Source organism: Argiope bruennichi, chromosome 2, assembly GCF_947563725.1.
Source record: "Argiope bruennichi chromosome 2, qqArgBrue1.1, whole genome shotgun sequence".
Classification (NCBI taxonomy): domain Eukaryota; kingdom Metazoa; phylum Arthropoda; class Arachnida; order Araneae; family Araneidae; genus Argiope; species Argiope bruennichi.
Genome location: NC_079152.1, coordinates 96,331,400 through 96,355,084, shown reverse-complemented (window position 1 = coordinate 96,355,084; position 23,685 = coordinate 96,331,400). Strand labels below are relative to the sequence as shown.

The window sequence follows — 23,685 nt, the reverse complement described above, 5'->3', positions numbered from 1 at the left end:
ACAAAAAAAAAAAAAAATGGTGCAAAAATTATTTTTTTGGTGCCATAATATTTTTGCAAGTTATCTCTTAATCACCAAATATGTATAATATGAACCAAAGAAATGATCAATAATATATAGTGACAAAAAAGTGATTTGTGTTAAACAACTGGGCATACTGGGATGATTTGCGCAAAATTCATTGTGGTGTTTTTATTTTTTAACGTAGGCTAAGTAATGCATCGGTGATGATTTGTATTGCATTTTTATGTATGAACTTTATCTATATCTCTATTCTTACATAGGTATCTCTGAACTTTACCGATATCCATTTAACATATTATTACCTTGAAATCTTGGAAAATTACCTATTATCGTTTGCCAAACTTCTTGGTGTCCCTCAGTTTTGAATTTCAGCAAAACATGTGTTTAAATTCACATTCCAAACATCAGCAAAATATTGTGTAATTTGCAAAATATATTAGTAGCTAGCATCTAGTTCTGATCTTAATCCAACCGAAAATCTTCAGGCTATGACGTGTCATAAAGTGTATGGCAAAAATAAGTTTCATTTTTCTATAAACACAATCTTCTATAATCTACACTCTTCCGAAGAGATCCATCGAGAATGTAGGAAATCCAACGAAAACCAAGCAAAATTTAATTTATTCGATTAAAACTCATATTAAATTAATTTTAACAAAAATGAAAAAAAATAATAATTTAGCTTGTACATATTTTGTTTAATTTTACTTCAATTAAATTTTTATGTAAACATTTCAGATAGCTTTCATTATTATTTTTACCACAGAAATAACTATAATAGGCACTTAGTGTATTTTTTGTTGTAATGAATGTATTATGTATATCCTGAAGGAACTGAGAAGAACTGATTAAATATTTTTTGAACGTTATGGTTCAATATTTTAAATTCTCTGTCGCATTTTGCTGAAATGAACTACCAAATTAACGTAAGTACGACTAAACAGACCAGCAACCATTTGATGAATTTGATTTAAAATTTCATTCGGACATAGAATTAATAGTAAAACTAATGCGGAATTTTATACGTTTATCTTATTGCAATTAAGACATATCCTTTTCAAGTACGGATTGATAGCTAGACTCTCCGTAGACAGATTTCCAAAACTTTATAGGATCTACAATTTTTATATAAAACCTCCCACGAAATTGTATTTTGTCACGTCGAATTTTTAAAACTGACAGACATTATTCTAAATTTGCTTTTTAAGATTCGGTTTTAAAGCATATTGTAGCTCATTGTTATGAGCGAGGATAGAACATGGGACCTTGTGGTTCGCAGCCAAGTAACAAGACAAAAGCAATTGCCCGTGTTTCGTAGCTGTTAACTGGCTTATAAGCTTTTCACAACAATATAGATTTATAAAAATTCGTAAGTCGACTTTTTGCCGATTGCAATCTTTGTTTAGTTCATATACTAGAAAATAAAATTCTGCAGCAAACGACTATTATCAGCATCTTAGGAAATATTTTTTCACAAAATTCTCATCGAAATTTCTATATAAAGAAGTAATTAACGTACCTGTTAAATGAGATAAACGTATTCAGCTTAAAAATTTCACTCCATCATATTTAATACATTACTTCATAAAGCAGAATGATGTATGATTATTCCGGCTGATGCTTTCTAAATAAAATAAATCGCAATAAAACCGATTTCTTTTATAAACTCAGCTCTTTCTTTTTTATTTAAATGGAAGATTTGGTTTATATACAAATGACTGTTTTTTTTCCTAGACTGCACTACATGTGCTTATATGTAAACATGCATTGTGACATAATCTTGTTCTGCTTTGCAATGTTTATGTCTTTTTCTTTATCTGAATATTATTTCTGCTGATTTTTATCAAAAGTTTACAAATAGAATAATATTAAATGCATACTAAACACAATTTTTGTCTGGGAAAACTTTTTTTTTTCATGTCTAGCTGTTCCAAAATATCAAAAACTGTGTTTGAAGAGTAAATATGAATAAAAGTGGATTAAATAAATGAAAATGAAAAAACAAAAACAATTTACTGAATTTGAAGAATTTACTGAAAAGTCTCGTTTAGCTCATGTGAATAGAAGCTATTTTGTCTCGTAAAGACGACTATGTTCATTTTGAAACATTAGATGAACAAAATTAATATTTTTGTAATGCCTACTTTATTGCTTACTTGACATTGGAATGAATATTTAGATTAAATAGCATATCTAGATTATCAAACAATATTTTTCAATTTTATTTCATTTATTTATCCATTATAACAGATTATATTATTTTGTTCTTTTTACTTTTTTTTTATTGTTGTTGTTTATATGACCTTCATGCATAACTTTTCGTCCGTAAGTAGTAAATGACGTTAATCTTTAGAGTAAATGGATGCGTAAAATTACGTATCAAAAAGAATCAAATATAAAAGTAAATAACTAATGTTATCGAAAATGTTTCAACAAGATCCACATATTACTTGATTAAATAAACAAATGTCTCGTAAAGACGACAATGTTTTGTTGTTATTATTGTTTATTTGACCTTAATGCATATGCTTTCATCCTTAAGTAACAAGTAAAGGTACCCTTCAGAATAGATGTATACATAGAATCACTAATTAAAAAAACCATGAAAAAAAAAGAAAATATCCAATTAAGTTATCAAAAAATTTCTAAACACTATCCACATATTATTTAAATAAATAAGCAAATTGTATTAAAATTCAAGCAGGAAAATTTATATTAAAAAATTTGAAGATATTCATTGCGAATATCTTTCTTGAGAACATAAAGCTATTTTATCTTACTCTTCAGATGTTTTTAATGAGAAGCATACTTTGTATTATACAAGCTTTTATTAAAGTACTTACAAGAAAAAAGTTAAGCGACATACAAAATATATAAAGAATATTAGAGAATTAAAAAAAAACCACAGTTGTGAATTTAAAAATTGAATATCTCAAAATACCTTCATAATAAAAACCTCAAAATTAGTACACTAGTACAATATTAGAGAATTTTTAAAGAAACAGTTATGAATTTATAAATTTAAAATCTCAAAATACCTTCAAAATACAAACCTTTAAATTAGTAAACTAGCACAACTACACTAAGGCACTAGTACAATTATAGAAATTTTTTTTAGAAACAGTTATGAATCTACAAATTTAAAAATCTCAAAATACCTTCATAATAGAAACCTCAACATTAGTACCCTTGTAAGCTTTTTAGATTGCTAGGAGAAAACAGTAAATTAAGTTTAGTTTTTGGAAAATCCTTCTAATCATGTATTGATAATTTTTTTTTTCGTTTCTGCAAATGAATCTTAATCTTTCACAGATGACATTCAAAACTGACACATATTTTTTAGTCTAATCATCTTTAAAATCGCTTTTAAAAATTTATATGATAGTAAAATTAAGTAGACTTTACAGTAGTGTGAATTAGCTGTTTCAGCTTAAAAGAGATTCCTATTAATATCAATGCTATTTTTGTCTTTTTTTATATTAGTATTTGTTTCATAATTAATTAATTAACAAAATTATTTCCCTTGTCATCTCTATCGCTTTTGCGAGCCTACCCCTTCAATAGCTGTTTGGCTAACCTTCCACCGATGGGACACAATGATCATAACATAAATTATTTTTCACTCGAATTTAAAGGTAGGCTATATTAGGAACACGCACAATGTAATTAAAAGGTACCTCTGTCACAAAAGAAAATTTAGGGGCTATGCAAAATGTAGGCGTTAGAGTTGTAATTCAATTTATTTTTGGAGAAAATGCTAACTAACAGTTTAGAAGTGTTTTTAAACAAATGGTTCTTATATTAGCGTTCTTTCTTTAAAAAAAATAGGTGAAATGAGCAATATTTGGAGCTTTTACCTTATCGATGAATAAACATAAATTCTTGACCGCGAAAAATTGTTTTTTATATAATATTCTTTAAAAACTCCATTATGTTTTCTCGTATTAATCTAAAATTCTCTTCGATTTAAATTAATAGAAATAATAAGAATAAATTAATAGAAATAAAAATATAACTGCCAAATATTGAGTAAATCATAACTGCAATCTAAAATTTTTATTTATTGGGTTATTTACGTAATTCTATTATTTGTAACTAATTTTATATAATTATTTATAACCTAAATATCTTAATAAATGCCATCTATAGATGGCGCTGCATGCATTTTTTTAAGTATATATATATTTTTTTTGGTTCAACTTTTGTAATTAAGACCTTTCTCTCTGGTTATTAGTGGAAATCTGCAATATTTGAAATAATTTAAACTCATTAAATATTATCGTTAATATTATGTGTTATTCTTCCATGTTTGTGTACGATTTTGAATATCAAGAATAAATTAACAAAAGACAATCAAGGGGTGCTCATAAGGTTATAAAGTTTCTTTTTATTATTTGCTATTTTTATTTAGTGAGCATGATGATTTCAAGTGAGCCTGAACTGTGGTTTCAGCTGCTCTTTAATTTCGATTTCGTTTCGCAAAAGCGCTGAAGTATGATTTTATTTTATTATAGATGACCAGAAAAAAAATATAAAAGAACATATAACCCAGGTTAAAGAAAAAAGCGAGGGTTAAAGTAAAAAAAAGTATTTTGTAATCTCTGATTAGATTACAAAACACTGCGGAAGCTTTAGAGTTAAGAAATGTTGATGCTTTTGCAGAGGTTATAAGAGTTCGAAAGGTTATGTACTGAATTGATGCTGAGGATTCTGAATTCGTAGATGTTTTTCCTTGAAGTTAAAACTTTAAAATAAAATTTGATGATTTTAAGGCATCGCACTCTACTACAGTTGAAATACATAATTCTTCTGTTGTTGTTTGTAAGCAAACTAATTTTATTTTTTCGGTAGCCAAATATTAAACAGTCATGTATTTTCTGGCAAATTTGAGTATTGAATAAACTTTAAAAATTTATTCGTATCAACAATGCATTCTCAAATTTCATTGAATAATATTTGAAAAGTGCTTTATGATGAACTCGCTTCTTTGATAAAATATACCATTGTGTTATAATTCAAATAAATAAGCGGGGGAGGATTAAGAGGTACGATAAAAAGAAGCAAATTATCCATGCATTGATCAATACATTTTTGGATCAAAATACATCTCTCAAAACAATTTACTGAATTTGAGAAATACAGTTGGCGACAGTGATGAGGTTTTAGAGATTTAAAATTCCTATGAAAAGAAGTAGATAATAAAGATCCATGGCAATTCAAATGCTATTACAAAAATTAGATCCTGAAATGAAAGGACTTTGGTCGATTAAAACTAACAATAGTTTAGTTGGTGAATTAAATAATAACTAAGTTATAAAATTTCCTAATTAGGACGAATTAGAATTTTTAAAACCAGTTAATCTCTCTAATTGATGATTTATGATGAATCTGATTGTAAAATTCCTACTAAATTTAATTTTGTTGCTTGTAAAAATACTCAAGGAAATAAAACTGATAAAAGATTGTTTGAAATGTTCAAGAATGCATAAATTATTTAAATGTATTAAATTTAAAAATATGAATTTAAATACTCGGAAAAATTTTGTAGAATTAAATTATCTTTTTCCGTTTGAATTCTCAAATAATTGACCAAATAAAAATGTCAAAAATGTCCAAACAATTATTGAAAATACTTCATATGTCAAGGAACGCATAATTCACTATTGCATAAAGATATTATGTGATATCTTTATGCATGATATATACATAAAGATATTAAAATGCATGTTTCTCAGATCCTAAAACAAACTTCACGCAAAACATAAACTGTGCCACTGTCAGCGCGAGCCAATTATCCAATGTCCAATTTTCCAATATCCAACTATGCGACAAGTGCCAATTAATTCTATTGCTCCCCTAAGCAACTCAAAATGTATATTATTTCTTCCTATGTCAAATGTTTTGGCATATCATAACGAAAGTGATTCATTTTTATTTAGAGCCTTGTTAGAAAAGTCGCCTAGAATAAACGAAAACGTTATGAGCATTTTAGGGTTAAAATAGAAGAATGATATATTATCTTTTAGTGGAATCAGAAGAGTTCCAGTAGGAACCATGCATAGCTTAGTAAAAAATGGGTCGGTTTAAAAATAGGATTAATATTCAGTGACATATTTCTAATAGTCAAAGAATGTTTATTAAATAATGTTGCATCTTAAATTCTGTTAAATAATATTGATATTAAGGAATTAGATTATTTAAAAGGGCTCTCTTTGTCAGATACGATTTTTCTTGGCTATTAGAGAGTGATATTATTTTAGGATCTATTTTTTCATCACAATTCTTCATAATGGAAAGACCATCGGTTCTGAAGGACAACCGATTGTTCAGAGCACCATATTTGGTTGAGTTGTGTCAATTTAGAATCTAAAAGACTCCTTCCTATTCATTATTTTATACGCAATCGAGTTTGATTCACATTGAAAAAGATAGCAGCAATGATTCCATATTGAAAAAAGAATTTGGCAAATGGATGAATTCCTATTTAAAAGTTTTTTTTTTTTTTTTTTTTTTTTTTTTTTTATATCACGAGAAGTGAAACTGATATAGTTTAGATAAAGTTTTTTGTGAAACTGATTTTGAATCGACTTACAAAATAAATAATCAGGGTCGATTTGTTGTTAAATTACCTGCTTATGAAGATAATATTCAGCTATTACGGTTACATTATTCAGGAGATACAAAAGAAATGGTTGTTTCTAGTTAATAGTAAAGGAAAATAAATTTAAATTTGATTCAGAATTTGAAAAAGAATACAAGCTTTTTATGAATGTATATGTAAAAGCTGAACATATGCGACTTAATAAAGAATTGGATTCTTCTGAACTATAATATTTTTTCCCCATCATGCAAATTCAAAAGAAAAATAATCATTCAAAAGAAAAATAATTTTTTACGAGTTAAAAGGGAGCTTAGAGAATTACATACACGCCAGTGTTGCTTTAGCTTAATCTGGTTAAAAGGAAAAGAAAGAGAGAGAGAGAGACAGAATACATATTTCTAATATGTTTAATTTAGCTAAGTCGTATCTGGTAAGGATGCAGTAACACGGACAGTAACATTAACTTTAAAAAGTCTTTTAAAAAGACCTGTTGTGCAATTTTATGTATTATTAATACATCAATAATTTCTTGATGGATGAGAGAATGTTTATGTAATTGTATAATTTTTAATAATTATTATTTTTATATAATTATTTACATTTATGTATTTTCTATAGCTACATTATCTTAATTAATGCTATGTATAGATGGCGCTGCATGTACATTTTAAATGGAATGCAAGTTTCAATTCAGTTACCTTTTTTCTTACTTCGATTTGATCATTCTTTTTCTTTTATCAAGTTTTGAAATTAGGTAAAGCTCGCTCGTAGTTAGCGACAATCTATAATAATTAAATATGCTATAATTTAAATTTGTTTTATAATGTAATAAATTCTATGCATTCTTCGCCCATCTTTGTGTTTAGGTGACTTTGAATGTCAAGAATAAATAAGTAACGACAATCAAAGAGTGCTCACTAGATAAAAAAGAATACAATTACAAAGCTACATAAATTCACTCTTTGGATTTTTTTCTTCTTTTTTGTGAGTGACGTGTCGTTTTCTGTCTTTTAAGTTTTTATGTTGCCGAATTAAATCTTTAGAAAATAACGTTTTACGCCTCTTTCCTTCATGCTATAGAAATATTTTTAAAAGAAAAAAAAATTATTGATTCTTTTGTATAATATTTCATACTTTGCTCTGTTTAAGAATCAGAATGGTTAAACATTTTCCTATAAGTAATAATTTAGTCGTTTTAAATATAAATAAAAGTAGAATTGTTATGAAAAATAGCAAGCACTATTTTTCTGTAATAATTACGAAAAATACAGAATTTTCTTTTTTTGGTAGATACAGAATTCACATTCAGTTCGAAAATTTTACAAGCATTTTAAGATAAATGCAAATTGATAATGCAAACTGAAAAAAAAACTTGGCATAAGTGACAGAAAATTATTAAACTGAACACTGTTTCATTTTAGAAAAATCTTATCGAAAAGTGCTGTCGGGAAAATTAGTGTAAACATCTTAGTGTTTAATATTGGAAAAATGTTTGCAATTTAATAGATTTATTTCTGCCATAATCCTGATTCGAATATTAAATAATAGAAATAAATATGCTGCAATAGTATTTAAAATGCGTTGTTTAATTTTATGATAAAATTCTTTAACGTTTTTTTTTTGGGGGGGGGGGTGTGCCCTAACTGAATTTTCTGTCTGTTTCCGTCAATAACTCCATAGTATTCTTGGATTTTTTTTTTGATGATACGAGATTGTAATTAACATTAATATTATTTGGACTAAAGTCTGATGTACTTTTCCGATTTCGATTTGTTTGAAAGAAAGCAAAGTAAGATAGCAAATCATGTCATTCATTACTTTTTTTAAAATATAATATGACAATTTCCTTGGGGCTGTAGCGTATCTGTAATTCCGAAATTGCAAAGTATCTATATTTATCTTGATGTAACATTCTTAATCAAAAAATATTCAAAACATTCTACAAGCCTAGCCATTGAACAGCGTGGTACTAAAACAGTTCTCTTTTGGTAATATATGCTCACTAGGCATAGTATTTTTAAAATTTTAATTACAATTCAAAATGAATTAAATTCCCGTCGTTTTTCCTCAATAACTTCAAAGTATATTATTTTACAAAAAAAAAAAAAAAAAAAAAAAAAAACATCTTTACATTTTTTAAAACTTAATATATTAGCTTTTAGTCATGTCAATATTATTTATTCCCTGTGCATTAAAAAAAATTAATTTAATTTTTAACCAAGCATATTTTATCAAGTAAAATTTGAGTATATTTTACAACACTTTTCAATTTTAGCCATCAAATATACACTTTTAAATAGATCTCAATAAATAATTTTTTTAAATGTATGTTCAACTTAGCTATATATTTAAGATAAAATTATAAAAATAAAATAAAGATTTAAGATAAAGATAAAGATTAAAAAGTATTTAAAACGTTATATTGCATTGTTTCATAATATCATTTCAAATCTTCTTTAATATTCCTTTTTTTTTAAAAAAAAAAGAAAAATCTGTTTGTTTTCCTTTGTTTTATTTGGTTTAAAAAGTAGGTTCTATAGTTATGAATAGCAATTATACATTGAACCCAAATCTGTCAAATACGTTGAATCTTTTTTAAAATTATGGAGATGTGAAAATAGCGCTTCATTTGATTTAAACTGCACTGAGATATAATAATTACATATTATTGTTAATCTTGCCTTATCATTAAAATTATACTGGTATTAAAAATAAAAAGAATGTTGATTTCGCCACCAGATGGCGCAATGAGATTGATGGAATAGCAGGAAAGATACGAAACTAAGACGCAATAAGAAAATGCTTATCATAGCCTATTGCCGAAGGTAACATTAGTTAATTTATGGCAAAATATAATATCAGTATATATCTTCACCATATATACTGAATTTGCTATATTAAACTACATAACGAAAGATGCATTATTATAAAATTAACCCTCGAATCTCAAAGAAAAGTAAATTTTTAAGTGTTAAAATATATACAGTTCGATAAGTATTATGAATCATTTTTTGTTTGAAAATATGTTTTTAAGGAATACTTATCAGCAGAAATATTTCCATAATAGTAAACTTTTTTCCTAACCTTACTGAAACAATTGGGAAATAGGCCATGAATGCCAAAAATTTAATTTTATACTATCCCAATTAGCACAAAATGCCTAACAACTCTATTACGATATCTTCACCATATTGGCCGGTATTTAAAATATCGAATAACATTGTGGGGATTTCATATAATACCTTGGACTAATAGGGATGTAAAAATAGTTATATCTAAATTGGAGCAATAAAGAAATAATCTAAGATATAAATATATGCAATTAAGTCTGTAATTAAAATGTATTTAAAGTTATAAGGGGAAAAATAATCAACCAGCTTCAACTCTGGTTTCGCCAATTTTTATATCTTATTAAGTATTTTATATCTTAAGTATTAACAATGGTCCCCTATTTCCTCCACCTTTTATTTTAAATCAATAATACCAATAATTACCTTAATAAAAAAAACCCTACGTCATTGTGAATTCTGTAATGGAAAAAGCCTCGGTAGAGTTCCTCATCCAGAAATATACCATTGTTTCATATGAATGCTCCTAAATACGTCGCCAGTCTTTTACCACTCCATTCCCTCTCCATTTCGCCAGTTATTGCAAAATAAATTTCTGATTAAGTTCTCAACCTCAATAGCTGGACCGATTTCGTTAATTTTCATCACTAACTTGACAATTTTACTGTTTTAAAATAGCTAACCAATCAGGATGCTCAATCATTACTCTGTAAATATAGTTTAAAATAATACTTTTACTTACTTATGTTATTGTAATAAATCTTTTATCATATTTTTAGTGATAAGGTAAAGTTCTTTAAAATAGACTGGCATGACTTAAATTAATCTTATTAATATCAGTCATCTTGCAGAGTAATAATAGAACAATTCTTGCAATTTTTTATGCCATAGATATGCTCACAAAATGGCAAAATTAAATTGCGAAGAAAATTATCAAAATCGAATCAGTTGTTGAGGTAGAAGACTCTGTTTAAGTTTTAATTAGCAATATTATTTGAAAATGGGCAGGAGCCCATGATAACGTATATAGGAATGGTGCACTCTCATATGAAATAAAAATAGGCGAAATCAGTGCATTAGATATATTTTTAAAAATAATTTTGCTTTCGAACTCTGACAAGTTTTTCTCCGAAGAGAATGAATAGTGAAATAGATTTTCTGAAATTTCTTTCGAAAATGGTTGTTGGTAGTAAGAATGGGACCAATTACGTATTTAATTGTCTTTCACTTTCACCTGAAATAAAAAAAAAAAAAAAAAAAAAAACGGACGAAATCGGTTGAGTGGTTCTGACTGGGTAATTTGTTCGTATTTTGCAAATTATCGTAGAGCAAACTGTGATAATGTTAGTCTTTAATTTTTCAATATATATTTTTGCTTAATGAATATGAGAGAAAAAGTTAAAACATATAAAACGCTAAAATTTGCTGCCTTAAAAATCATAAAAAATTTAAAATCCAAAAGAAGATATTTAGTTCTTTTTAGATTTATTTTAAAATAAAATCTGTGCAGCGGCACCAGCTATTGGACAATGTGATTATTTTCAAATATATCAAATAATATCAAATGCTCAAAAATAGAAGCATTTAATTAATTTTTTTGAGATAAGACTAGTTTTAATGTGCTGTAACTTGAAATTGCATAAAGAAGTTCCTTTTTTTAGATATATATTTGGGAAAAAATGAATGTAATAGAACTTGATAATTTGAAATATTCTATTTATTTTATTTTCTAACGGAAATTTTTAGTTTTGAATTTTAGCTTTTCTAATAGAAAATTAAAATTTCGCTTTTTGGTTATTTTATTATGTATTTTAACTCATAAAAAATGTGATAAATATTTTTATGCGTAACACATTGACTGCCACATGATTCACATGTATTTTATACAAACTATTTAATTGTACCGAATCATCTAATTAGATGATATTTTTTTTCTACTACAGTTAAGAGTAGCAAAGAAATTATAAATTAATTAGATAGATTGTTTTTACATTATGCAGGCATTTTGTTTATCAAACATGTTAAGGAACTTCTATTGAATACGACATTAATCTAAGCTTATTCAATTAAAATTTAAGAGGAAATGTACAAAGTGTATATTTGTCGATGTTTTCATCTTACAGAGAAACAAAAGAGAAAAATTATCAAATCATAAATGACTTTTAATGTTGTTGTTTTTTTTTGAAAAAATAACAATGCCTCATAGTATAATGTAGAATAAGGAATTTTGAACTTCAAATAATTTATCCAAATACATGCAAATAAAATACTGAAGACAGTTATAAGGAAATCATATGCATCTTAAATTTCATTTTTAAGGAAACATTTATGACCATAAAAGTCATATTAATAATCGTAAATGTGTACAGGAACATCAATGTATGACTAGAAAATTTCGGTGAGATAAAGATTGACTTCTTTCTTCTGCAACAGTTTTAGTAATATGTGTATTGATTTGGATAGTTATCAATATAATCTTCTTCGAGGACTTCATATCGTATTTTAGGGAAATTACCCGGCCGAATCGGCATGTTTCTCAGATTTTTACCAACTAAGTCGGCCCAATTGAGTTTTTCTTTGTGATCAACCGCGCGAAGATTTTCCAATTCATCGTGTATATTATTCTTCACTTCTGGTAACCCTTCTTCAAATTCCTGTAACAAAAAAAACAAAAAAAAGAAATGTATTAGATAACTAATAAAAATATATGAAAGAAAATAAAAAGAAAGTGATGTAAATTCCATTAATAATCTAATTTCCCATAATGCACCGCCATTGAAAGCCGAAAGCGTTCAAAGCCTTATATTCATGTGATGAATATTAAATGCATTGCCTCAATTAAATTTCCTAATCTACGACCCAACTTATAGGGGGTGTAGTGCCCCATGAGTACGTAGATGGAGAGTCAACGGATAAGCATACGGCTTAGGCTAAGTTAGAAATAATTTCAATTCTACAACCCAACTTTCAAGGGTTGTGGAGCCTTACGAGTATGATGGATGAGAAGTCAACGGATAAGTCAGCGGCATAGGTTAGATTTGGATTAGTTAAATTCAATTAAAAAAGTGGTTATAATTACATAAGAATTACAGACTGCTCTGGTTGGTGTACTTTATTAAAACATGATATGTATATTATTTAAATCATGAGGAGAAATCTGCAATAAAAATAAGTAATTGAAATTTCGATCTCCAGGTGAAATAGTGGTTTATATAAAGGACAAAAGACACAAACTTGAAACACAAAACTTTATTTAATCACATTATTCATTGTGCATTCCATTTGTGTCAATTATGTTTTGAATCAGTCAGTACACGCATGAAGTCCTTTTGACCCCATACTTCATCTTTTGTTTAGAAATTCTAGGAATCTATGAAATTTTATACCTGTTATTTTCTATATCTTCATGGGGTAGCTCAAAGAAGAGGATTAGCTCGACCCCAGCATGTTCTGGAGTTTCAAATTCTTTCAATGTTATGTAGGGTTTATACAAAAACCGACTTTTTGAAAAACCGGTTTTCGAATTCGATATTTCCAAAAAAACCGGTTTTAACCGGTTTTCGAATTTTTGTCAAAAAAAAAATTGAATAGGGAAAAATAGAATACTTTTCCCTATTCTATTTTTTAAATTTAATTAAAATTTATATAAAATAACAAAAACAAAAAACAAAATCAATATCAAAGACAAAATATAAAAAACAAAATTAAAGATTACATGTACATATTACTTACACAAAATAACGAAAACTCAAACAAAAATTTCAAATAATATTTATATTATTTTCACTAATTTTAATTTCTCCAAAGCAAACAGGATTTTAAAAAAATATAAAATATCTATTGAACGGTGGCTAAGTCTCGTTCTTATTTTGGGCACAATATTGCCCGAAATTGAAAATACTCGTTCACTAGTTACTGAGTTTGGCATCAAATTACAAATCTAAGTTTTTTGTTCCTTTATTCGTTTGTTCAAATAATGAAAATTCAGCTTTCAGTGTCTGTGGATTTGTAAGTTTTTCTTCAAGAAACTAAACAATTATATTATTTCCGACAATTATTTTATGAACTGCTTTCAAATGATAATGTAGATTGCTCGTAGATGATCCTTTGCAGCTCAACATTTTATTACAATGATTTCAGATTGCCCTGTCCATCCCGAACATTTTGAAACTATCCCAAACTTCCGACTTACACATTTTTATCTAAAAATGAAATTAAAGTTATTGAATAAATATTTTTGACGTTTATTTTACAATTTTATTGTTTTATTATTAATATCGATGTAATTTAAAATAATCTAATCTACACATTTTCTAGGAATTTTGAAAAAAAAAAACACTTCTTAATCCAATTCCGATGCTTGCTTAAGACATAATTTATGCTAAAACGTTGCGAAAGAAAATATGGAATATTTTAACACCATGCCTTTTATTTAAAATTCCATTAAACAGAAGCCAGAACTCCTTATTTTACACTAATTTTTGATAGAAGAAATTTATATAATACAATTTAAATTTTAAAATGTAAAATAGAAAGTATAAACATAAAAATTAAACATACTTAATACTTACGTTATTTTTACCAAATATAACAACTTTATATTTTTGTTTCCAGTTTTCACCTTCACAATTAGGGATTGCAATACCGGTATACCGGGATACCGAATACCGGTATTTTGAGCCATTTTACAATTTCGTAATACCGGTATTCACAAGTTTAAATACCGGTTTTTCGGTATTTACTAGAAATATTTTAAATTGTCTCTACTATGTGTTCAGGGATCGCAAACATAGCAAAATAGTATACGTTTTTGCTTTTATGTCTCCCAAACTGGCGAAATTAATTAGCTAATTAATGGCTTAATTAATTGCTTAAATCTTATTTAGCGAAACATGGATTATCCCTGAAAGAAGATATTGTATCTATAACGACTAATTGAGCAACAGTTATGAAAAAATCTGGTAAGTTGATTGGTGCAAATCAGCAATTGTGCTATGCTCATGGATTTCAATTAGGGGTAATAGATGTATTATACCAAAGAAATAAAGAACAGAAGATTCCAAATATTGTGGATATAGAAACTTCGGATTCCGACATTGAAGAGAGTAAGAGTGAGAGTGATATTGACAATGAAGATAATGACAATGTAATTGTGGAAGAAGATATTGCTAATGAGGATGAAATATTAACCCATCAAGAATTGCTTCCTATAATTTATAAAGTTCGAAAAATTGTTAAGATATTTAAAGTTTCCCCTACAAAAAACTCCATATTAAAAAATATATACTGACTGAAAATAAAACAGAATATATGTTAATAATATATTCTAAGACACGTTGGAACAGTTCACTCCTAATGATGGAACGGTTTTTGAAATTTAGAAATCCAATCCAAAAAGCAATAATCGACTTAAACTTGCAAATTAATTTTTTCAGACAGTGAATTCGTCTTAATATCCAGAACTATATCAGCTCTACTTCCAATAAAACTGACTATAGAGGCATTATGTGGGAGAGATTTTAATTTATTAACAGCTAATGCAACAATAAATTTCATGTTGCAATCATGAAAAAACAGCACAAATCACTATCTGAAGAACGTAGACGTAGATGCCGAAAGAGTGGTTTCGACAGCCGGTAATTTTTACACAAAATTACTTTTCAGCTTTAATGACTGTACAACCGATGCATTATGTTTTTTAAGATCACATTTCAAAAATTTGTAATAGTATCACAGACTGAATACTGATATTTACACTTTTTTTGTGATTTAAATAAATAAGTTGTTCCTTTACTTTTTTGTGATTCTTTATATACTGTTATAATTTATAAGTTCCATATTATTTTTTGTTATATTACACTCTCTTATAAAACTGGCAAATAAAACAAAGAAACACCTTGTTTTCTTTCTTTTTCTAAAATTTCTAATACCGGTATTAAAACCGGTATCCCGGTATTAAGATCTAAAGAATACCGAATACCGGTATTGAAATTTTGGTCCGGTATTGCAATCCCTATTCACAATATTAAGCAAACCTGTCGTGACTCGAGACGGATCGGATTTTGAGACCACATTTCGACAATTCCATTTCATTAAGGGGTGAGACGTGGAACCAGGAGCACATTTGACCTTGGATTTCTCGCATTAGATACTTTTTCAGTTCTATTTTTTTTTCACGTGTATGTGAGTGTTATGTCATTTCTGACAGCATTTTATTTTAACTGAATATTTCGTATCGATATGGCTAGTTCAAGTGATGTAAAAAAACTTTCAGGAGTGATACGACGAAAATTTTATATGATATCATTAAGTACTGTGATCAAGAAGCAGAAAACGGGGAATTATTTATTCCTTTCACACGTTCTTCGAAACGAGTCAGTCAAATTGCTGGCGTTCCTATTAGCACCGACTTCATACCGGTAGACAAAACATCCGACGAAAAGCAAGAGATGAACTTTATCAAACTTTTGTTTCACTTAGAAAAAAAAGTAAAAAGGGATGTTCATGAAATACATAAATTGACGAATTCGAGGCGCAACTGTGCAGTGCACAAGCACTGGCCAACGCAACTTGCAACGTTGAAAAAATGTGATTGCTGCCCGTTGCATAGAGTGAATAGGAAATCAAAATTAATTTTTACATAATAATATGAATTCTTAAAACCGGTTTTCTTAATTCAAAAACCGGTTTTCGAATATGACAAATTTACTTTAAAAAACCGGTTTTTTAAAACCTGTTTTGAAAACCGTCAAACCCTAATGTTATGGCTATGACAGTGAGCAGCAGAGATTCAAAGATTTTCTAGTAAGTCTACCTATTTATATACCAAATGATGACAGCTCAGATTCGTCATATATTTATGAAATTTTGGAAAGTGATCGTGATACAGAATCGGGATCAAAACGCAGACTTTGAATGCTCTTCAAAATCTGATAGTGCCTTTTCCTCCTCTTCAAAAAAGCAGCCCATTCTTATATAAAATGCATTCTTTTATAATATGAATAAATTGTACTGAAATTTATATTAACGATTCATTTTATTCTGAATGGGGAATTATAAAAGTATTTTTAGTATGCATATAAAAATGAAAGACAAAAGACATGAATTTTCAAAGTTGTATGTTTAAGCTTCTTTTTCCAAAAAATTTCAAAAGTTTATGTAAAGTATAGATTTTCGTATTCTTCGAATATTTTTATACACGAAAAAACTATTTACCTTATAAATAATAAGTTTTATATGGACGGAATAGGGGAAAAGGAAAAAAAATACAGAAAAGACGTAGAAAAAAAGAGTTAAGTTCCTTTTTTCTTATTAAAAATCGCATTCGTATCTTAAATAAGAACATATTAGCATGAAATAAAGCTTATACTCTGCTACTATTTTATTTTCATACAGACAGACAATAAGATAAGATGTAATTGTCTGATAATTTATGGTCAAAATTATCAGACACCTCGCATGTGCTAATTTTGAAAAAATGAGTGCGTGTGCTGAAGGTTTAAAGTGTGTTGGAGTGTGTTCAATAGTAGTGCTAAGTATTTCTTAAGAAATTGCAGTTACAAAAGTTTCGGCATCATTTCGTCATCTTAATATATGATTACAAGTTTATAATACAAGCAAAATCTTACAACTCATTGCATAAAAATCTATAATATGACCCGAAAATAAGAATGCAAAGAGATGATTCAAAAACGTCCACTACAAAGCCAATATCATTTTTTATGAATTAAAATAAAAATACCCAAATAAAGAAAGATATTTATGGTAAAGCTTTTATCTGGAATATAAGTCCCCGATCTGAAAGTTGTCTGGAATCCAATTTTCTCCCCAATATCTCATCGATCTATTCTATGTTTGACCCCTAAATTAGATTCTTACCGGAGTTCGATCTAATGCCTTTTCGATTTCCTCTTCGTTGATGTACCTTTTTCTGCCAGCAGTCATATGTTTTGGTCTCTCTTTTGTCCCGTGCAATTTCAAACTGATTGCATTCACCGCTCCTTTGTAATCATTTCCTGTCTGTAAACAAAACAATTAGGTGGGAAAAATATTTACTTGTCGAATTAAGAACCAAAATAAAAATTAACTTAATAATTAATTAATAAAATAAAATAAATGTTATTTTAAAATATTATTTTTAAAAAAATTCAAGAATATATTTTTAAATATGAGGCTTACATTAGTAATTAAATTACGCAAGGTATGTACATGAAGAAGCTGATGTTTTAAATAAAAGCGTTTGCGTGTAACTCTACCAATCAGATTTGGGTGAGATAGTATAGCATTAAATTTGAACTATTGATATAAGAATATAATGATAATATATATAAGAATACAATAATATATATAAGATATAATATATATAAGATATAATATATATAAGAATATAATGATAATAATAGGGAATATAATGATATTTTAGTCGAGTTTTTATGAGTGCTAGAATTAAGCAGTTTTGTACGTTAAGCGATCATTTCATTTTGGACAAGGGAGAGAACATGAGCGAAATTTTTTTAACAATCAGTAAAATTCTTTACAGAAAACATTTAAGATTTTCCAAGGAGCACATGGAGATGATTACTTCAGCCGATAATAATATTATGAATGGTATAGCCATTACAAATTCAGCAAGGATCCATCATAGATAACATAAAACCTCGATGCGCGTTTTTCCACATGAGAGGCCTATATTCATGTCTAGGAAGTTTTTATTTTCACGACCATTGTATTTAAATCACCAAAAAATGCAAACCATCGCAAACTTTTTTATTCGTAACTTGGAGTTGGCAATGTTGGCTTAATATGAAAATAGTCGAATAAACCCAGGAATGCAATTAGACATCTTACGCATAATGAAACTTGACGAAGTTGGCTTAGTTTGAAAATAGCCAAATAAACCCTGGAATGCGACCATCTTGGTAGCTTATGCATTACAGAACTTGACGATCTTGCAATAATCTGAAAACCCAATGTAAACTTCGTATTTTTGGGATAATCTGAAAATTGCCAAATATATCTATGCATGGGACAAAACAATAAACATGTACCATTTTCTTTGGTTCATGCAAATTATAGTCTAAATTTTAATACGACTGTCGAAGATCTAGGCATGAAAAAAAAAGTAGCTCCATATAATTTCGAATGCAAACGTATCATATTACAGAAAAAATTCTGCTTTGTTTCTTAACTGATGAGCAAGATTTAATTCGCTGTATAGTTAGTGTTTCCTGAATCGTTTAATGTGGATCAAAACTTCCAAAAAAATGTTGTGATGTATTTGATCCTATGAATTTTCATTTATTTCCTGCGTTGAAATACATCTTGAAAAGTCTCTGACTTGAAGTAACGAACAAAACAAGTTATTTGCCATATTTACGAAAGGTCTCAAAAAAGTACGTTTCAAAGTAAGGATTTTTAAGAATTTTTCTGCCATTTTTTAAAAAATTAAACCAGTGGGAATAGTCTCTTCGAAACGTTCTCGCAAACTCTCTCGAAGAGATGCCAATCCCCTCCCTACTCCTGCATAAAGTTATGGAATGTAGGTAAGTCCCTGAATGCCATGAGTGCTCCGATTATTATTATGTCAAATAAGAATTACTGTAATGAAAGATCTATTATTAGCTATCTATGAATAGACAAAAAATATTTTGTAGGAGACAAATCTCATTTGTAAACTGTAATTCGACAACCATCATTTTATTTAAAAGTTCGGTTGCCTCCTGGATTAAATTATTTATCAAAAATCAAGAAAATCTCAGCAAGAAGGATTTGATGCGTTTTAACTCCAATAGAACTATTCACTGCATAAACGTATTCTTTCTAAATTTTCATTCCCTATGTATTTAGCTTTAAAACGAATTAAGCATAGCAATTTAAATTGTTCTTCCATATATAGTTGAAGTGGATAAACTTACCTGTTCTTTAATGATTATTTTAAAAATTTAATGCTAATCGTAAAATAGTAAAACGTAAATAGTAATATAAAATTGCAATATTTTTTAGATTTTTCCATTTCCAAATAGAGAAAAGGTTTATGGAGTATTGCTTGAATTCCGCTTATGTAGGATCAACGACGTTTTTTTTTAATAGATTACTATGCCATATTAAATTTATTGCTAGTATACTAACTATATATTATCATCTTTCGTTTTCTTTATTACAAAAAAATATCCAATGAAGAAAACGAAGTGTTTTTCTACCATTTAAGCTTTTTTGAATTAAACCAGTGGGAATACTCTTCAAAATGTTCTTTCAAACTCTCTTGAAGAGATGCCAATCCCCTTCCCACTTCTGCATAAATTTATGGAATTTAGGTAAGGTCCTGAATGCCATGAGTGCTCCGATTATTATTATGTCAAATAAGAATCGTGTTCTTAGTATTATAATAAAGAAAAGCAGTTTTTATATATTATTAAGAGTATGCCGTTAGGGAAAAATAGTTATGACAAGTCCATTAAATCATTGGTTATCAATCGCTAAGATAGTGTAGATAACAAATACCGAAAAAACCGAATAGATATTTTAGACACATTTTTCCGTGGAATTTAAACCAAAATATGACATTATCTATAATCACAATAGTACATTCCCAATTTCTTTTACTTAATTCATTCGTTTTTGAAGCTTTGCGATTATAAGCATGTAAAAGTAAGGACAGACAGACGGTCAACCATACGACAAATAAGGCTCAAAATTTGATATGAATCTATATTTTAGATCTTCGTACTAAATTGCATCTGACTCTTTTTTTTTCCTTGTAGTTATCGTGTATCCGGACAGCCGGACAGCCGGACAGAGACACTTCTTCTGAATGGGTTTCGTTCAAAATTTACCATAAATCAAATTTCATCCGCTCTGAGCTATCGTTATCGTTATTACAGACATAACTCCATTTTTCAGACATAGAGAAGTGTATAACATGTAGATCCGACAAAATTTCGAATTTGAATTTTTTTTGAAGATTACAGTTTCTTTTCTTTGAATTCATATACGAAGTATAACGAGAAACAAAAAAGGAAACCATTAAGCTAGTATCATACTGAAGAATAATAAAATATTTTCTTTTTTTTTATGCATCTAATCCTGCTTTTATATATAAATATATTTCACAGAATTTTATATATATTTCTTAGAATTTTTAAATGAAAGATAAAAAAATTAGAAGAATGCCGGAAAATAATTTTTAAAGTTTGCTTTTATTATTTTCCGATACTATTAGAACAGCCGTTACCATCTTTATATAAAAATATATCAAAAATTTATTTAAATATCAAAAATGATGCAAATATCATACTTTCAGATAAATCTTACAAATCACGTCAAATAAAATTCTTGCAAATATCACAAACTCGAGATTTAATCCGAGATCCATTTTCTGCAAGAATTAAATAACATTAAAAAAAAGATATTTTAATCTTAAAATTCATGACTTTTCTTTTCAAATGTTTTTATTGAATTCTTTCTGTATTCTTTGAGCACTTTTATTGAAGCAAAATTCTTTCAAATTGATTGGAAAAAAGAAGCAAATAAGTATACTAGAAGAAGAAAAATACCAAGAAAGAAAAAGATATAGAGACATAATTTCTGGAGCAATCGTAGGAAGATAGGGATACAAATATCGTATTTCACTTAATATTTTAAGATAAATGCAAGAGTGCAAAGATATATAAGAGTGTTCCATTCTTATTTTTATCTGGGGATATTTTTCTAATAAATGTTCCTTCTTCGAATATAAACATAAGAAAGACATCAGCTATAAGATAGTAGCCTTTCAACTTCCCTATATTTAGGTAGGGGAATAGCTTCTTAGAATTTCACTTATGCGTTCGAAAAATCAGGGCAAGAATTTATGCTTCGCAAACCCTGAAATTTTCGATTTATCAATGACAAAAAGCAGTGTTGCTTATCTCAAGTTTGAATGCAGCTCTTTTTTATTTCTCGCAGAATTCAGAATACTCTATGTAAGGACAGTTCTTGAACTTTTCAGAAAACTCTGTTTGTTTGTCCTCAAGGCAAGTAGAAGGATTTTATTCAAAATCTGTATAAATTTTGACTAGACCATATTTAACATAATATATGAATTCATTGCCTTGCTACTCAGAAATTCGAAAGTCCTGAGAATTAGACTGATCTGAATTTAAAAATCTCAGCGGATTATCGAATTCTCACATTAAAAGAAATTTACTCTTAATGAACATTATCTAGAATTCTTATATTCAAGAATGAACATTATCTAGATTTCTTTTGATCAATGTGTCACAAATTTGCGTAGTTTCGGGAGTGCTGGAATTATCATCTTACAATGGTTAACATAGAAAATTTGATACAACATTTTATGGAATATAATTTGAAATGAATTATTTTTACTTTTGGAAATATTTCTTTTATTTGTTAACCCTTTACAGGGCCATTTTTTTCTAGTCATATTATGTTAAAATATTTTAGGCTTGAAATTAGAATAAGAAAAGGGATTCATTTAGCTTATTAGAAAAATTTAATTTGATTAATTAATTAATTTGTTTAATTAATAATTAAGTAACAAATCAAGACACATCATTTTGTCTGAGATAAAAAACTGAAGCATCTAAGTTTCTGACTTACTAAAAGAATTTGTCAGAACTTATACCAATCTACATAATTTCATACAAAGATTGATAAATTTAGTGGGAAGAATACTTCCCACGGCCCTAGAAAGGGTTAATACTTGATTTTCATTTTCTTAAAATGTTAAATCTTAATATTATTTAAGATAAATTCTTAATATAATTTGGGGTTCTTTTAAATGACTTATTTCTCATTTATGCATAATTCTGTTACTGCAGTTAGAAATTATAGAGCTCAAATTTTCTGTTTGGGTTCTTACCATTTTTATATATTTTATATATATATTATTTTATATATATATAATATATATTATTATTTTATATATTATAGAAATGAATAGTATATTTTCTATATTTATTTTCATTGTCTAGAAAGTGTATTAAACGTTTTAGTTATATTACTAGCAACGCAGAATAGAAACAAGACATTTCACAAGAAATATTAAATGGGCCTCTCTTCATCTTATAAGCCGTTTTAAAGTAAAAGTGTTCAATCAAGAAGTTTTGTGCATTTTTTGAATTACAGAATTCACTTACCATGTCCCGTACTAACACCTTCCATTTTCCAACAGGATTTTCACCCCAAAAATGCACGGACAAGAAAGTCCAGCTTTTGAAGCCTATGGCAGATGAATCACGCTCTCTACGAGAAAGAACCATGCTGACGGTTCCTGAAAAAATAAAAATCTTTCAAGTTTCGATACATTTCTGTGGAGATATTAAAGAAAAACAACAGTTTCTATATTTTAATCAATTTTTAATATAGAACTTCCCTTTTTTATATCTTACTTACATTTGGATTAAGCAAATGTTTTATACTCTTATTGTTGTTGTTTACAATGGCATTTGCGATGGACAAACTCGCTGACTAAGTCAGCGATTTTAAGCCGAGGGAGCGTCTATTGTTTTAATAGCGCCAACTAGGGCCAAGAGTACGTCTTAGCTACTCACGCATCACATTCGCTTGCACAGCCCCTTTTTACAGGTGGGGGGGGGCACATTCACACATCTCATAGATAGAACAGATGAATAACAACCATGCCCGACCCGGGACTCGAAGCCAAGACGTCCAGGTCACGAGGAAAACGCGCTACCCTTATGCCAGGACGCCGGCTAGAGAAATGTAAAAATATTTAATTTAGGATAGTTTTTGAAACGAATTATGTGTTATAGATATTTTAGGAAAAAATTACATTAATATAGTTAATTTGAAAAATATCATCCATCAAAATTTAGGAAGTAAAATAAAATAAATTAGAGATAGTTTCTTTTTATCGTGTGAGAACATGATATTGTTTTGATCAGAGGGTTTTGAAGCTCTAAATCGTGTAGGCAATGAATAAAGCATAAATGGCAATTTTCATCATCATCTTTTGATCGCATCTATTTT

General features: G+C 28.0%; 1 protein-coding gene across 1 annotated transcript in view; it reads right to left on the bottom strand.

Moving 5' to 3' along the window:
- Nucleotides 1-11,834: 11,834 nt before the first annotated feature.
- The window catches only part of LOC129956177 (neuroendocrine convertase 1-like), a 105,282-nt gene continuing 93,431 nt past the window's right edge, over nucleotides 11,835-23,685 (bottom strand). Inside the window, exons 13-15 of the mRNA XM_056068280.1 lie at nucleotides 22,833-22,966; nucleotides 17,572-17,712; nucleotides 11,835-12,347 (exon numbers count right to left, since the gene is read on the bottom strand). Of these exons, the coding sequence (XP_055924255.1) occupies nucleotides 12,129-12,347; nucleotides 17,572-17,712; nucleotides 22,833-22,966 (494 nt within the window). The 3' untranslated portion in view covers nucleotides 11,835-12,128. The remainder of the gene's footprint in view (nucleotides 12,348-17,571; nucleotides 17,713-22,832; nucleotides 22,967-23,685) is intronic.